This window comes from Arachis duranensis, chromosome 3 (genome assembly GCF_000817695.3).
Source record: "Arachis duranensis cultivar V14167 chromosome 3, aradu.V14167.gnm2.J7QH, whole genome shotgun sequence".
Taxonomy (NCBI): Eukaryota; Viridiplantae; Streptophyta; class Magnoliopsida; order Fabales; family Fabaceae; genus Arachis; species Arachis duranensis.
Window position 1 is genome coordinate 5,987,847 of NC_029774.3, and position 16,202 is coordinate 6,004,048.

Here is a 16,202-nt window from a genome sequence, read left to right on the forward strand (position 1 = left end):
TAAAGACCTATAGAGGCCTATAAAAATCCAGCAATCTTAATATTTAAGAAAGAAGTACAATGGGCAATCTCGAAAGATCATGGTTAAGAACCTCATTAGTTGGGCTAAGTAGCAAAGAATTATTGGTTTTTTTTTTTAGAATTTGAATTAGCTAGCTGAAAAAAAAAGTATATGGAAGTTGCTAAAGTGAAAGATTTAGTTGTATTATGTCTACAGAGAATACAAGGTATATCTCTTTTACCAATTAGCTAAAAAAAAAAATAAAGCTAAAGAATAGTTGTATTAAGAAAGACAACCAAACAACACACCCTTTAGTGAAGAAGCTAAGATTCATTATTACACGTAAATTTGCTCAAATAGAACCACAAGAAGATATTAGTTGGTGAATGTTATAATACTTCCCTTATGTTTGGAGTTTTGAAACTCCTCTATATTATTAATATTGTAATGTGTGTTGGCACAATTTTCTAAGTGAATGTTACAATACTTCCTTTATATTTGGAGTTTTGAAATTCCTCTATATTATTAATATTGTAATGTGTGTTGGCACAATTTTCTATCAGATATTCTATTAATAGAGCTTTTATTATATATTGATAACATCATCAAACAATTAATGCCAACAAATTATATTTTTTAAAAAAGTTAATATTAAAAAAATTAATACTAACATAAAATTATACTTTTAAATAAAAATCATAAAATAATCATAAAATATTAATCTTCCATCTCTACTTATTAAGCAACGTTTTTTTTAATTAGTATTTTATTAGTGTTAATTTTTTTATTGAAATAAAATAAAAAAATTTATTGTTTCCCATAACAATTTTTTATTTTTATCTTTTAAAATTTATTTTGTTTTAGAATTTCATAAACTCATCTAAATCGTATTGGTATATTTTTATTTTTATTTAATCTAATTTTATTCACATAATTTAAAATTTTAAATTATAAAATTATAAAATTTAAATTTAAATAAATATAATTTAATTAATAACTTAATTTAATTTGATAAAAATAAACGTATTCGTATTATTATACTTATATGATTAATTATATTTATTCGATTTTAAAAAAAAGTAACTATTTAAAATCGTTAATTATAAATTAAAAAAGTAATGTACTCATATTTTAATGTCTTATTTAAGTTCCTAACGTTTTAAAATCGTCTCAATTTTGTCCGGCCGTCAATTCTATTAGTCGTAGTTGTCTTCTCTTCATCGTGGTTACTCTTTTGGTTGCTCTGTTTAGCCTATCTTAAATCAATTCATACATTCTGGATCTGTTCTTTTATTGTGGATATGTTCTTGTTCCTATTCTTCAAATTTTTGTTGCAAATAGAATATTTTTAGGATATTTTAGAATTTTTATCCTTTATTTTAATTTTTCTGTTCTTCTATTTTAGATATGTTTTGAAATTGTCTTCAATTTTTGCGCCTATTTTAATTGTTCTGGTTTTTTATTTTTGCTCCTATTTTAATATTTTAAATTATAATTCAAAATTTTATTTTCTAACTCATTTAAGTAATATAATCCTAAAAGAACATATTAATATTTAAACTTAATACTAAATAATATATTTGATTCTATTAATTAAATTCAAATTCACATCCCCGTGTTATTTCTTTTATTTACCAAAGATAAAAAATTCAAATTCAAATTTTTATTTTTTAATTTAATAAAACAACTTTAACTATTTAAAGAGTATTTTTATCATTTAAAATTATATGAAAAGTGCATTTTAGTCTTTTAAAATCAAATTTAAATTTTAACATTATAAATTTATTAAAGAGTAAAGTACTGTTTTTGTCCCCAACATTTGGGATAAGTCTCAAAGTTATCCCTAATGTTTAAATCGTCTTATTTAAGTCCCTAACATTTTAAAACTGACTCAATATTGTCCTGTTGTTAGGGATCTGTTAACAGAATTGACGACGAGACAAAATTGAGACTATTCTAAAATGTTAGGGACATAAATAAGACGAAAATGTTGGGACAAAAATAATAGATAGAAGTAAATTTTAATTTTATCCTTCAATAATATCAATTTTTTATGGTACATAGTTATTTAATTATTTTTTAAATTACACTTAATTACATTACTTTCATTCTAAATAAATTTATTTTTTATAATTTTATTTTTAAATATTTTTACTCTTAAACATTAAAGAATTTCGACACATTAGAGACAAAAGGTACAATTTATACTTTATTGTATATGTATTATTTTTTTCTTTTTTGCAAGTTTATGTACTAGTCATTTTACAAAAATTTCAAGATGAGTAAAAATCTTTAAGAGTAAAATTATAAAAAATTAAATTTATTTAGAATAAAAGTAATGTGATTAAATTTAATTTACTTTTTTTTTCCAAAGATAGTAGGTTATATTTCATTAATTATTGAAAAATAAAATACAAAGATGTCCAAAAGCAGGACAGCATAATGAAAGGTGGGGATTTCCCAAAAACACTACACTGAAGGTATTCATCCAACGGTGCAAGGTCGAAAAACGAAAAAAATCTTAAAGAAGAAAGAATGATAAATCAAATTGAATGCAACTAAACCTAAACTGGGAGTTCTTTGGATTTCACGGAGCAACTTGACAGAGCTTGCTAGAATGGCAGACGGCATTGGAGTAGAACCTTCAAAAATCAACTGGTTGCGAGCTTTCCAGCAGTTCTAGCAAATGATTAAATTTAATTTACTTAGATGTGGTTAAAAAAATAATTGAATAACGATGTACCATAAAAAATTGATATTATTGAAAGATAAAATTAAAATTTAATTTTATGTATCATTTTTGTCTCCAACATTTTCGTCTTATTTAAGTTCCTAACGTTTCAAAATCGTCTCAATTGTGTCTGACCGTCAATTTTGTTAACAAATCCCTAATGGCAGGACAACATTGAGCCAGTTTTAAAATGTTAGGACTTAAATAGGACGATTTAAATATTAGGGACAATTTTAGGACTTACCCTAAACGTTGATGACAAAATAATACTTTACTCTTTATTAAATGATATCAATCCAAATTAGAATTTGATTTTTAAATAAAAAAAAAATTATGCAATGAAGAAAAATATAAATAAAAAAAGGTGAATGATAATTAAAGTGAGATTAGGGTTAGATAAAAATTATATAATTTGTTGTTAGATTAATTGTTTGAGCTTGTAAGTCGGTGTTAATTTTTATAAGAATATTTTTGTCTTTATAAAATTATCTATGAGAATATTTGATAAATTAAAATTTAAAATTTTATTTTTTAATTCATTTAAAAAATTTAATCCTAAAATAATTTTTATTGTTTAAATTTCTAATTTTTTGATGCATGTAAATAACGTCAATACCAAAAAGATATTTTTGTCTTTTTATTAATATCTAAATAAATATTTTATAATTTTTAAATTAATTTTTTAAAAAGATAATTTTATCTTTTTAAATTTAAATATAATTTTTTATTTTTATTCTTTTTAAAATTAAATTAAATTTTAATTCAAATTAAATAACTTTAATTTTAAAAAACTTTTAGTCTTTTAAAATTAAAAATGTCTTATTTATTTGTTTAATATTAATACTCGTTTGATTTTTAAATCTTTTATAATAATGTTATAATAATCTTTTTTTAAATGTTATAATTGTTTAATATGAATAATATTAATCCAAAATATAATGGGCTTAAAATGGTCCAAATTAAAATAATAATCTTAGTCCAAAGAGATTTTAAATAAAAAGGACAAAAAAAATATAAGCGTTAAGTGTTAACTTTTGTTTAACTCTTTAAAAAAAGTTTTGATACTCCAAAGCTTTAAGGAGCATTGAATTAGGCGCCATTATTAGTTATACAACAGTATAATTCATGAGGCAATTGACAACATGTATGACAAAGTATTGAAGAACTCCAACAGTTAATTGTCTTGTTCTTGCAAGTTAAAGTGGAGGGGGCTTTCTAACTTTAGTTGCTTGTTCAAATCCATATGCAATCTCAATTAGCTTTGATTCTGATCCTTTCAAACCACCAAAGTTTATTCCAAATGGGACACCTTTACTATCATACCCTGCAGGCACATTTATTCCTGGGAATCCTCCAATAGCAAGCACAGGTGCAACACTTGAACCAGGTGTTACCAATGCATCAAGTTTATAATCACTCATCAATTTCTCAAAGCCTTCTCTTGATAGTCTTGCTAGATTGGCCAGTGCCGCCTTCTCTGTCGCGCCTATTCCATTTGTTGTTTGGGCTAACAAGAAGATGTCTTGACCAAACTCATTGATCTTTTCCTAAATAGTAGTTATTTGCATACAAGAGTTAATCATTGTGAACTTTGATGTTCTGCATAAAATTAATCAAGTTTTGTCAATGAAGGAAACATTTGATTATACATACCAGATCTGCATTCTTTTGGTTAAAGGCTATAACATCCGCCAAGGATCTCACCGGCGAAACCTCCAAGTTCTTGAGATATGAATTCAAGGATAGTTTGAACTCAGCAGCAAGTGCTACTGCCTCACCACTTTTGGTCACATTTAAGATATCACTGATATTGGTTATCTGGAGATTATCTACCACAACTGCTCCTTGATGTCTTCAATTTTCATGTTATATATACATTTTCATTAGGTAGGTGTACCGATTGAGAAAATGAAATATTTTGAAAATTAAACATTTAAAGCTTATATTAATTTTTACCTTAAGGTCTGAAAATGCTTCTCAAAGTGTTGAACCACATCAGAGGCTAAAAGGCCAAAGAATGGGTTCCTTACTATTCCAAGTCTCTTCCCTCTGAGCCCATTTTGATTAAGAAATTGTTTGAATCCACCTTGAGGAATATACTTACACCAGGTTGTAGTTGCTGGATCATTGTAATCAATCCCAGAAATTACATCAAGAACAAAGACAGCATCAGATACTGTCCTACTAATGGCCCTGGCAACAAGTTCAAACACAAATTCATAATTGTCAAGTAATGTGCCTACGATCTTGAAACAAAGAGAATAATATAATGAATTGTAACAAGCTAATGCTCTGAGTGGTTGCTTCAATTCAAGAGATCATAATCTTAACCATCACATGCAACAATTGTTCTTACCCAACAGTATCTTGTCTAGGCGAAACCGGGATGACTTGATCCCGGCTAGTGAGACCAACTGTTGGTTTGATGCCTACAACTGAATTGGCACTTGATGGACATAAAATTGACCCATCAGTCTCAGTTCCAAGTGCTACTGTCACCAAATTAGCAGCTGTTGATATTGCTGATCCACTACTAGACCCACATGGATCAGCAGATAAAACATATGGATTCTGAACATTACACAAAAATGATAATAATGTCAATATGTCAGCATTCCTATTCAATCAGAAATGTAAAATGTTTTGCTAAGCAAATTTCTTAAAACTCTTATAACATATTGCAACTTTTTCATGCTACAAGTGCTATGACTAACCTTTCCTTGGCCACCTCTTGCACTGAAACCATTAGGAGCCTTTGTAGACCTGAAGGCAGCCCATTCACTCAAGCTGGCCTTCCCCAATATGATTGCCCCGGCTCTCCTTAGTTTCGACACCACACCAGCATCACGAGGTACCACAGAACCAAGCAAAGCAAAAGATCCAGCTGTAGTATTCAGCTTATCCTTGGTTCCAATGTTATCCTTGAGCAGAACTGGAATACCGTGCAGCGCAGGCAAACTTGTCAAAGACGTGGTTTTTCGGTCGCAGTCGGCTTTATCAGCTTGGGACAATGCATCTGGGTTCACTTCTATGACCCCCTTAAGAGTTGGGTTCAGCCTTCTGATTTTTTCTATATAAAACTCAACCAGCTTCCTTGAGGTGAGTTTGTTTTGCCTGAATGCAAGTTGAATCTCACTTATGGTGGCTTCTTTGATAGAGAATTGTTGTGCTGTTATGGTGTATGACCCTTCTGATAATATGGTCAAAAGAATGATCAACATGAATGAGAGTAAAGACATAGTTAGTGACATTATGGTAGCCATGAAACTCAGCAATGTGAGTCAAGTGATTATACATTCAAGTGATAAGTTGTTTGCATGAATGACCATTGTCTAGTTACACCGTTATTTATAGTATAAGCTTAGAACTGCAAATTTAATTAAGAAATTGTACTTGAATAATATGTTTCAACTATTTTTAGTAGTTTGGAGTTCATGGGCTTGATTAAGTAAATAAATAAGGCACTAGGTTGTTAGTTATGTGGAATTTTGCTAATTATCCGGCCATGGTCAGAATATTCGGGAGTAGATTGAATTATTGAATGTCACTTTGGAAGAACATATGTTTTTATAAGTTCAGGACCATAATTGCTCTTGTTACAAAATATTGACTAGTTCATTGCCTTTGCCGGCGTTTAAGAGTGGGTAATATAATGTATTTTTTATTTTTCATCACTGAAGTTGGTATCTTCATCTTTAGTTGGCAATTAATTTATTGAAATGAGACACAGAAGGTACAATATAATGTACGTGCAGTGATTTGTTTAAACATTTTGGACCCAATTAAGGGATAAATCATCCTCAAGATTCTTGGTAGAGCAATGCCATATTTTTTGTTTCTTTCTGCATGTATGTCAATTAGTTGCAACACTCTTACATCCCCACGATCAATTAACAAACTCATTTTTGTGCAATGTTCTAAATCATGCAGTTTGGTATATTTAAATTAAATTACAATTCACATTAGATGGAAGTGTTAGTTGAAGCACTTGAGCATCCTATAACTAAAAACATGCTGCTGAAGCTGAATTACAATTAATCAGATCTAAACATATGAAAACAAGAATTAATCTTCAAATAGTGTCTTGAAGTAGATGAAAAGTAGGGGGAGGCTTCCTTGCCTTAGTAGCTTGTTCAAAGCCATAAGCAATCTCAATGAGTTTTGGCTCTGTTCCCTTTAGCCCTCCAAAACACACTCCAAATGGCATTCCCTTGCTGTCATATCCAGCTGGAACAGTGATTGCAGGGTACCCTCCAATTGCTAGAACCGTGGCAGCATCAGATCCAATAGTCACCAATGCATCCAATTCATTCTCCTTCATCAATTTCTCAAACCCATTTTGTGATAATTGCTCCATCATCTCCAATGCCTCAATTGGAGGAATGCCATTTGTCATTTCTGATGCAATAAACAAATCCTGCCCATACTCATTTGTCTTTTCCTACAAAAGAAATAAAGCAAAAACAGTTCATTAATGCCAAATCAAACTAAGCATTCTAAACCAACATCAAGTTGGTCTATGTTTTGATACTTTAAAAATCAATGGCCTTTCAATGCTATTGTCTGTGTAAAAATCATACTACACACTTACTAAATCAGGGTGATTGATGTTGAATTCAATAATCTCAGCCAGCGACCTCACAGGAGAATAAACCAGTTCTTGCAGATACTCATTGATGGATGACTTGAACTCTGCCAGCATTGCTAATGTTTCACCACTTTGGAAAGGGTCAAGAATGATGCTTGAATTCTCTATTTCCAAATTATCTATCACCGTCGCACCTCTTTGCCTTAGATTTGCGAAAACCACCACAACATCGGTGTTAATATAAAATATGATCAATCACTTGTGTGTGTGGGTGTGTTATGCATTCTATATTTACCTGAAAATGTTAAGATGATTCTCAAAGGTAGAAATGACGTTGGATCCATTATAAGGAGTGAAAAATGGATTCCTAACAACACCAAGTTTCTTTCCTTTGAGGCCTTCTTTCCTGAGGAACTGCTTGTAACCACCTTGAGGTATAAACATAGCTGCTGACTTTGTAGCATTATAGTCTCTGGGATCAAACCCAACAATGGCATCAAGAACATGAACTGCATCTGCAACTGTCCTGCATATTGGCCTGTGCAAAAACACACATTTTCAGACATAAAAAGACTAGTGATATGATAACTCATTCTTTTTCATGTTTATTGTTTGCTCATACAAGAAAGAGATGAGTTACCAAGACATTTGTTGAGACATGAAGCAATTTGTTACCCAATTGAATCTTGACGAGGCGAAATCGGTATGACACCAGCCCTGCTGGTGAGTCCAACGGTGGGTTTGATCCCCACAACTGAGCTGCGGTCAGCTGGGCAGATAATAGAGCCATCGGTTTCAGTCCCCAGAGAAACTGCAACCATGTTGGTGGCCACTGAAATGGCGGATCCAAAGCTAGATCCGCATGTACGTCCCCCCTCCACATAAGGATTCTGCTTGTGTTACATTACACGCATACATAAATTATGACTACATTTTTTTCCCCACTGAAATGATCTTATCATGAACCTGAACTGCAGATAGATATGCTGGTTTAAATCAAAGCAACCATAGCGCAATTGCCTTAAACATTGATCGTAAAAAAAATTTCAACCTTAGTTTAACATATCTTGGGAGCATAATCAAATATCTTTAACATTAGTTTACCCCAAAATGGAAAAAATAGAATATATAGGATTCTTATCATGGCCAATCATTGACGTCCATTCAACAGAATATAACAGGACTACATTTTTAGTTTTTAACACTAGTCTATAATTTTTGTTTCCATTTTACGTTTATTGAACTCTTACTAGCAGTTTTGATTTAAAATGAGTTAATATAGTATAATAAAATAAAATGTTTATACTGCTGCCTTTAATTAAAAAAAGGTTGAAATTTTATACTTACTTAAATTAATCAAATACGTATATAATTGTTATGCTTCTGCATCATTAAATAACCTTTTAGTTTGTAATTTTTTTAAAAATATAACTACTAAATTAAAACCTTATATCTTAAATATCATTTTTTTTTAAAAATTGTCAGTCCTAAGTACTTGAAAAATTAGTGTAATAAATTTGTTTTTAATTAAAATATGCAAAAACAAAAAGTTGCTAAATATTCGGGCTTACTTGAAAAACAAGAAAGTTTCGAGAAAAGTAAAATAAAATTAAAATAAGAAAAGGAGAGGGATAAAGAGCAGAGTACTAACAGTGGCATATCCACCTCGTGCGCACCAATTCTCCGGCGCTTCCGGAGACCGACAACTGTACCACTCGGACAGACTAGCTTTCCCCAGAATCACCGCACCAGCCTCCCTCAGCTTCATTGTCACGTGCGCGTCACGTGCTACTTTCGAACCCAGCAGCGCATACGACCCTGCCGTCGTGTTCATCTTGTCCCGGCTCCCAATGCTGTCCTTCAGCATCACCGGAATCCCATGCAGCGCCCCAACCACCTCCCCGCCTCTTCTCTCCCGATCCGCCTGCTCGGCCTGATCGCGTGCGTCCGGATTCACTTCCAGTACGGCGCGGAGCACCGGATCGAGTTTCTGGATCCGCTGCAGGTACAAGTCAACGAGTTGAGTCGAGGTTAGGTCGTTGCGAGAGAACGCAGCTTGGATTTCCTCAACGGTTGCTTCGACGATTCTGAAATCCGAAGCGTTTGTTGCTCTGGAATGAGAAATCGCAGATGAGACCAAGAAGAGGAAGAAGAAGAGGAGAGGAGAAAGAGAAAGCATGGATGCGGCCATGTTTGAAGGCACATGTATGTTAGAGAGAGCTCTTCTGCTTTTAAATAGTGTCAACTACTGCTACTGTCAAGTTCCATTACTTTATTGCCAGCTTGCCAATTAGTATCTCACAAACAAAATCAAATAACTCATTCCGAGCGTTACCACAATTTTCAGGGTACTTTTATTTAAATAAATAAACAAAAATGATTATTTTTTGCTGTACCTGAAATGGTTTTTTAATCTTAGAGACCAGACATGTTACCAAGTTACAATTGATGTACATGAGATTCTTCCATGCAAATACTCGTCAATTTCGTTAGTCATCCATCTCTCTGAGTCATAAAAAGAAAATGAGAAGAAGACCCCTGCTAAGATCAATAAACCAAACATGTATCATTCAAAAGATTAGTGCGTGCCATTCAGAAAATGCTTAGCAAATCATGACATAGATTTGGAGAAAAATGATTGAAAGAATGCGCGTCAAATTGGAATTTAAGAAAGGTTAACACGTTATTGAGCCACTTGAAAGTGATTTGTTTTGTTCATAATAAACTACTCAATGCTTCAAATCTTCAATGCATAATTTTCAACTGAACTTGCTATCAATTATCCAAAACACGTCCATTGACTTTAATATATATACCCTGTCCTCAGTATGCATCTCATTTCTATAAAATCTAATCTATATTGCATTGTATATTCACAGTGCACACAGTATATTCACTACACAATGGATTGCATGAGAACCCAGAGCACCTTGTCTCATAGGAAGAACTGGAAATATGATGTGTTTGTGAGTTTCAGAGGCGAAACTCGCAACAACTTCACCGATCATCTTTATGCTGCTCTCCGCAGACACGGCATAGATGCCTTCAGGGATGATACTAAGCTCAAGAAAGGAGGACTTATATCAGAAGAGCTTCTGGAAGCTATTGAAGCATCACAGGTTCTGATTGTGGTCTTCTCAATGAATTATGCTTCCTCCACATGGTGCTTGCAAGAACTAGCAAAGATAGCTGATTGCATTCAAGTCCCGGGACACCGTGTTCTGCCTGTTTTCTGTGATGTGAGTCCATCTGAGGTCAGAAAGCAAAGTGGAAACTATGAAGAAGCCTTTGTGGAACATGAAGAAAGATTCAAAGGTGATACAGAGATGATGGAGCAAGTGCAAAGATGGAGGGGAGCTCTAACACAAGTAGCCAATCTCTCTGGCTGGGATTTGAAGGATAAGTGAGTAACCAGTTCTATGTTTTGCTGTCTACTCTTAACATTAATTAAGACATTTCAAATATTTCAATGAACAATTATGGTTGCAGGATCATCCACTTTTATATATAGATTTTCTTGTGCTGTCTTATGTGAGGATTTTGAGTTTTCCACTTCTTTTTTTCTCTTGATCTTTTTAGGTCACAATCCGCTGAGATTGAAAAAATTGTCAAAGCGGTAACCAACAGATTGAGTCTCAAACCATCATCAAGTGTATCTAATGATATAGTTGGAATTCACTCCCCTGTGCAAGAACTAGAAAAGCTTCTAGTTTTGGACTCAGAGGATGATGTTCGAGTTGTAGGAATTTGTGGAATGGGTGGCATAGGAAAGTCAACTCTTGCCAAGATTTTATATGAAAAGATCTTTCACCAATATGATGTTTCATGTTTTGTAGATGATGTGAGCAAAACTTACAAACATGATGGACCACTTGGTGTGCAAAAGCAACTTCTTTGTCAAGCTTTTATGGAAGAAAGTTTTTCGATGTGGAATCTTTCATTGGCAAATAATCTGATTCAAACTGGGTTACGCCATAGAAAGGTTCTCATAGTTCTGGATAATGTTGATAAGGAGATTCAGTTGGAGAAGTTGGCTTTAGAACGGGAATGGCTCGGTAGAGGGAGTAGAATAATCATAGTTTCTAGAGATGAGCATATATTGAGAGAGTATGAAGTGGATCATGTTTATAAAGTTAAACTCTTAAATGATGAGAATGCTCACCAATTGTTTTGCAGAAAAGCTTTCAAATGTAATCATGTTGTAAAAGATTATGAAAGCCTGACAGATTCTGCATTAGCATATGCTAATGGACTTCCTTTAGCAATTAAAGTATTGGGCTCATTTTTGTTTGGGCGAGATGTCTCTGAATGGAGTAGTGCATTGGTTAGACTGAAAGAAACTCCAACAAAAGATATTATGGATGTACTTCGAATCAGTTTTGATGGACTTGAGGATCCGGAAAAAGAAATATTTCTTGATATTGCCTGTTTCTTTCCCGATGATGAAGAAGATTATGTAAAAGATATTTTGCGTATTCGAAGATTTCATCCTGAGATTGGTATAAGAATTCTCATTGACAAATCACTCATAACTTGCAGTCGGTATTACATTGTTATGCATGATTTGTTGAGAGAGTTGGGTAGAAGTATTATTCGAGAAAAATCACCCAATGAACCAAGAAAGTGGAGCAGGTTATGGAACTATAGGGATCTAAGTGATGTCTTGTGGGAAAACAAGGTAAAAAATGTTTGAAATTATAGTTCTTTCGTACCAATTTTTTAAAAATCCTAAGCAATTTTAAAATGTCTAATGTTTCAGGCAGTGAAGAACCTTGAAGCCATAGTTCTGCCAAGATCTCTCAAAAATAGGGAAGAGTTGTCAAAAAAGGCAACATTGAAGGTTGAAGCTTTATCACAAATGAACCACCTTAAATTACTCATACTCAAAAAAGTGAATTTCTCAGGATGTCTTGATTTTCTTTCTAATCAGTTGAGATATCTTGATTGGGAAAAATACCCTTTCACATGTTTGCCATCAAGCTTTCAGCCAAATAAACTCGTTAAATTAATCCTATATCATAGCAATATCAAAGAACTCTGGGAGGGAACAAAGGTATGCTAGATATCATTGCCTTTATCTATGTTGATTTTATTTGAATGAAAACAAGGAAAAAAATTTCTCACTCGTTTTCTTTTCTGTTCACTAAATTAACAATGAGTTGAAATGTAGTTATAATATGATGTCTTCTTCTATTGGCCCCTTTTTTGTTTCGTTGCAGGATCTACATAACTTGACACACATAGAACTATGTCATTCCAAAAATCTCGTAAAGATACCAAATTTATCTCAAGCCCCAAATCTTGAGCATTTAGATATTAAAGGATGTATTAAACTTGTTCACCTTGATGCATCCGTTGGTTCTCTAGAAAAGCTTAGTTTCTTGAATCTGGAAAACTGCAAAAGTCTTGTTAGTATTCCCAATAGCATATTTCATCTTAATTCTCTTCAACATTTAAATCTGTCTGGCTGTTCAAAATTATTTAGATATCAGTTGTTAGAGAAACCAAGACAAAGCGAACAGTTGAATACAGATCAAAGTGTGCAAAGCCACATGACATCCTCCATATGCAAAACTCTTACAAGACCTCTCCATTTTTTCTATTCTAAAAGGCTTTCCAGTTCAGTTGATTTGTTGGTGCCTTCATTGTCACGTTTTCCAGCTTTGACATATCTTGACATAAGTTTCTGTAATCTAGTTCAAATACCTGAAGCTATTGGACAGTTACATTGTTTAGAAAGCTTAAACATAGGGGGAAACAATATTGTTACGCTACCTCATTGCATCAAAGAACTTCCCAAGCTAGGGGAGCTGAATTTGGAGTACTGTAACAATCTAAAGTGGCTGTCAAGTACCCTTTTGCCGATAGGAGGAGCTAGCCGTCAAAGTTGTTACTATGGAGGATTATATGTTTTCAACTGCCCCAATTTAAGTGACATGGAAGGTTGTTGTCTCACAGTAGTTTCATGGATGATAAAAGTGATTGAGGTGGCAGCTTCAATTCCCTGCTTTTCTTTTTTCTGTGTGTATTATGAACTTATTTTTTGTTACACATACCTAACTTGTATGGTGGCAGGTGAACATGCAATGTTCTTTACTCAAATGCATCATTCAAGTTGTTATTCCAGGGAATAAAATTCCAAGGTGGTTCAACAAACAGAATACGGGTAATTCAGTGAGCCTGGATCCTTTTCCCATTGTGGATGACAATAATTGGATTGGCATTGCTTGTTGTGTAACATTTGTTGTACATCATGCTCCAATTCAATTGCTTAAACGTAGGAGTAGAGTGCTTGTAGGTTGTGGTTTTCGCTCTAAACCTCTGCATGAGAGCATTTATCCCGTTGTTCCAATACGTCTTGAGAAAGATTCGATCACAACTAAATTAGATCATATGCTGATAGTATTTTTCTCCCGGGAAGTTTTCATTAATCTTTTTGTAAGTTATTTAAAAAAAGGAGCATCTGATGTTGATAGCATTGAATTGGCAATCATGAGTGATTATCCAGAAGAAGTAGAACTGAAGAGTTGTGTTTACCGGTGGCTATATAAGGAAGATGTGGAACAATTTAACCCAACAATGATGTATACCGCCACTTCTTCAACTCAGCAGCACAAGTTCTTGGCAATTGAACATGTCCAATAATAGCCCGCAATCCTTTTATTCATCAGGGAAATGTTGCATCCGCATTTTGGCTACACTTCTGGTTTCATTGTATTCACAAAAAATATCTGAGGTGAGGTGTGAGATGGACAATACTAATCAATTCTCTTTAATTCTGGCTGTAATTAAACACAACATAAAGAAATAGTCTAGAAGACTTGGTTTGATGAAAGTTTTTTGAATAACAGATAAACTATTTGTAGATTGTGTTCATTTATAAATATTTCTATTAATATTACCAAATACCTTAATTGTGTTAGTAGTTTAACTATTTAACATATTTTATTTTAAAATAATTGAATCTTAAATTAAAATATATTTGTATTTGTAGCTGAAATACTTAAAAATTCATAAAATTAAATAATATTATAAATTTTAGGTTTAATTATTCTATTGGTCCCTACAGTTTTGCAAAATTTTTAATTAGATCCCTATACTTTTTTTCCTTTTAATTGAGTCCTTACACCAATTTTTTTTTTTTAATTGAGTTCTTATATTTTTTTTCCTTTTATTTGAGTTCCTGTACCAATTTTTTTATTTTGGTTTTGTTGAGTCTAGTTTGATTTTGGGTTATATTATGATGACAAACATTGTTTTGGGTTAAAAGCCCAATATTGTTTAATGTGTGCTTTATTGTGGCAGGCCCAAGTATACAAGCATTTGATACATCAGCCCATCACAGCAAATAGAAAAGCAGCTCACATTGTTCCTTAGTGCAGTAACCAAGTCCAACAATTTCCTCATAGCACCGTTCAGCAACATTAAATGATTATGCATATATTTGATAAAAGCAATATGAGGACAGCTGTATTCATGCAAGGACAAGTGTAGCTCTGTAAAAGTAAGCAAGGACACAAGGGCACATACACTAACCCAAGGACATCACCAAAGCACTGCTGTGGTTTGTGGTTATGCAAAACACAAACTTGCATAGAGTAGCAGCAAGGAAATGGAGCAGAATGGAAAAGAGGAACATGCCAAGGAAGAAAAAAATACCAAGGACAGCAGAGGTAGTGGTGGAAGCTCCTCGGACAGCAGGGGAAGTGGAGCAGGATGAAGAAAGGACTGCATGCCATCAAGGACCACTCCAACGGGCAGCAAGAAAAAGAAAAGAGGAAGAAGCTACAATGAAGCCTAGCTGAAGATATAATAGGAGCTTCATTTCATCTACTGAAGGCAAGAAAGGGAGCACACACATATTCAGAGCACCTTCTCTAACATAGAGCTGGAATCTCTTTCTTCTACTCAAGCTTAATTCTTATTTTGTGTTATGGCTGTCTTGCGTTATTTTCTGTTTTGAAAAAAGGCAATTGTGTGAGGATCAAAAGCCAAGAGAGAAAAGGCAAGAGTGATGCAAAATAGCCACTGATTTCTGATGTATTTTGGGTTTATGAACTAGGATTAGTTCCCCTTTCAAGTTGGGTTAGCACTTGGGAATTTGAATCTGGTTGATTCCCCTTCCTAGTTGGGTCAGCACTATGGGAAGCTAAGCTTTTGGTGGTGAAAGCTTAGGGGGTAGATACTAGTTGAATTTGGGTGAAATTCAATAGTATTGGTGTATGTAATTTGTGAATGATTAGTGAAAATTCCACCATGATTTGTGGTGGAGACTAGATGTAGGATTCATTGCACGAAAGAATCCGAACCAGGATATATGCTGGTCTTCATCTTCTTTTCCCTACTCTTTACTATTCTGAATATGAGACTATTTCAAATAATCTCCTGCAACTCAAGCTTCCACTGCAACAGAATTTGTAACTCTAAATTTTAAACCAACTTGATTCAACCCCCCTTCTCAAGTTCAACCAGAACCATCAATTGGTATCCAGAGCAAGGTCTCAAGAAGGCAAGCTTCACAGCTTGGAGTAAAGATCCATGGCCAACAACATGAATCCCAACATTGTGGCTTTCACTCTCACTGAAGGACAGTTCAATAACAGACCTCCCTACTTCAATGGCAGCAACTACTCTTACTGGAAAGAGAGAATGAGAATCTTCGTGCAGTCGATTGACTACAACATCTGGAAGATCATTCTTAATGGCCCCGACGTTCCTACCAAACAGAATGCTGATGGAGAAGTTGTGGCAAAGGAGGACAACGAATGGACAGATGAAGAAAAGAAGAAGGTTGAACTCAATGCTAAGGCAATCAATCTGATGCACTGTGCAATCAGCTTTGAAGAATTCAGAAAAGTGTCAAGGTGTAAAATAGCGAAAAAA

General features: G+C 33.4%; 3 protein-coding genes across 3 annotated transcripts; 1 reads left to right on the plus strand and 2 right to left on the minus strand.

Annotated features, from left to right (window-relative positions):
• Positions 1-3,840: 3,840 nt before the first annotated feature.
• Positions 3,841-6,063, minus strand: LOC107476539 (probable amidase At4g34880). Its single transcript, XM_021137468.2, has 5 exons — positions 5,446-6,063; positions 5,088-5,302; positions 4,688-4,924; positions 4,385-4,583; positions 3,841-4,278 (listed from the first exon to the last, which is right to left on the minus strand). The coding sequence occupies exons 1-5, from the start codon at positions 5,992-5,994 to the stop codon at positions 3,928-3,930; spliced, it is 1,551 nt and encodes a 516-aa protein (XP_020993127.1). The 5' UTR covers positions 5,995-6,063; the 3' UTR covers positions 3,841-3,927.
• A 570-nt stretch (positions 6,064-6,633) lies between these two features.
• On the minus strand, positions 6,634-9,537 carry LOC110272448 (probable amidase At4g34880). Its single transcript, XM_021137466.2, has 5 exons — positions 8,971-9,537; positions 7,995-8,209; positions 7,615-7,857; positions 7,323-7,521; positions 6,634-7,172 (listed from the first exon to the last, which is right to left on the minus strand). Exons 1-5 carry the CDS (start codon positions 9,508-9,510, stop codon positions 6,804-6,806), a joined length of 1,566 nt encoding a protein of 521 aa, XP_020993125.1. The 5' UTR covers positions 9,511-9,537; the 3' UTR covers positions 6,634-6,803.
• LOC107477008 (disease resistance protein RUN1-like) lies at positions 9,529-14,112 on the plus strand. Its single transcript, XM_052259206.1, has 6 exons — positions 9,529-9,667; positions 10,199-10,722; positions 10,899-11,997; positions 12,079-12,372; positions 12,539-13,306; positions 13,395-14,112. The coding sequence occupies exons 2-6, from the start codon at positions 10,223-10,225 to the stop codon at positions 13,962-13,964; spliced, it is 3,231 nt and encodes a 1,076-aa protein (XP_052115166.1). The 5' UTR covers positions 9,529-9,667; positions 10,199-10,222; the 3' UTR covers positions 13,965-14,112.
• Positions 14,113-16,202: the final 2,090 nt, after the last annotated feature.

Bases quoted from the DNA above. Each gene is read 5' to 3' on its own strand.
- LOC107476539 (XM_021137468.2), bottom strand. From the start codon at position 5,994: ATGGCTACCATAATGTCACTAACTATGTCTTTACTCTCATTCATGTTG. The intron at 4,584-4,687 runs GTAAAAATTAAT...TGAAAATTGAAG, and splicing joins AAGCATTTTCAGACCTTAAG to ACATCAAGGAGCAGTTGTGG. The intron at 4,279-4,384 runs GTATGTATAATC...ACTACTATTTAG, and splicing joins ACCAAAAGAATGCAGATCTG to GAAAAGATCAATGAGTTTGG.
- LOC110272448 (XM_021137466.2), bottom strand. From the start codon at position 9,510: ATGGCCGCATCCATGCTTTCTCTTTCTCCTCTCCTCTTCTTCTTCCTC. The intron at 8,210-8,970 runs GTTAGTACTCTG...TAACACAAGCAG, and splicing joins CACGAGGTGGATATGCCACT to AATCCTTATGTGGAGGGGGG. The intron at 7,173-7,322 runs GTAAGTGTGTAG...TTTCTTTTGTAG, and splicing joins ACATCAATCACCCTGATTTA to GAAAAGACAAATGAGTATGG.
- LOC107477008 (XM_052259206.1), top strand. From the start codon at position 10,223: ATGGATTGCATGAGAACCCAGAGCACCTTGTCTCATAGGAAGAACTGG. The intron at 10,723-10,898 runs GTGAGTAACCAG...TGATCTTTTTAG, and splicing joins GGCTGGGATTTGAAGGATAA to GTCACAATCCGCTGAGATTG. The intron at 11,998-12,078 runs GTAAAAAATGTT...CTAATGTTTCAG, and splicing joins ATGTCTTGTGGGAAAACAAG to GCAGTGAAGAACCTTGAAGC.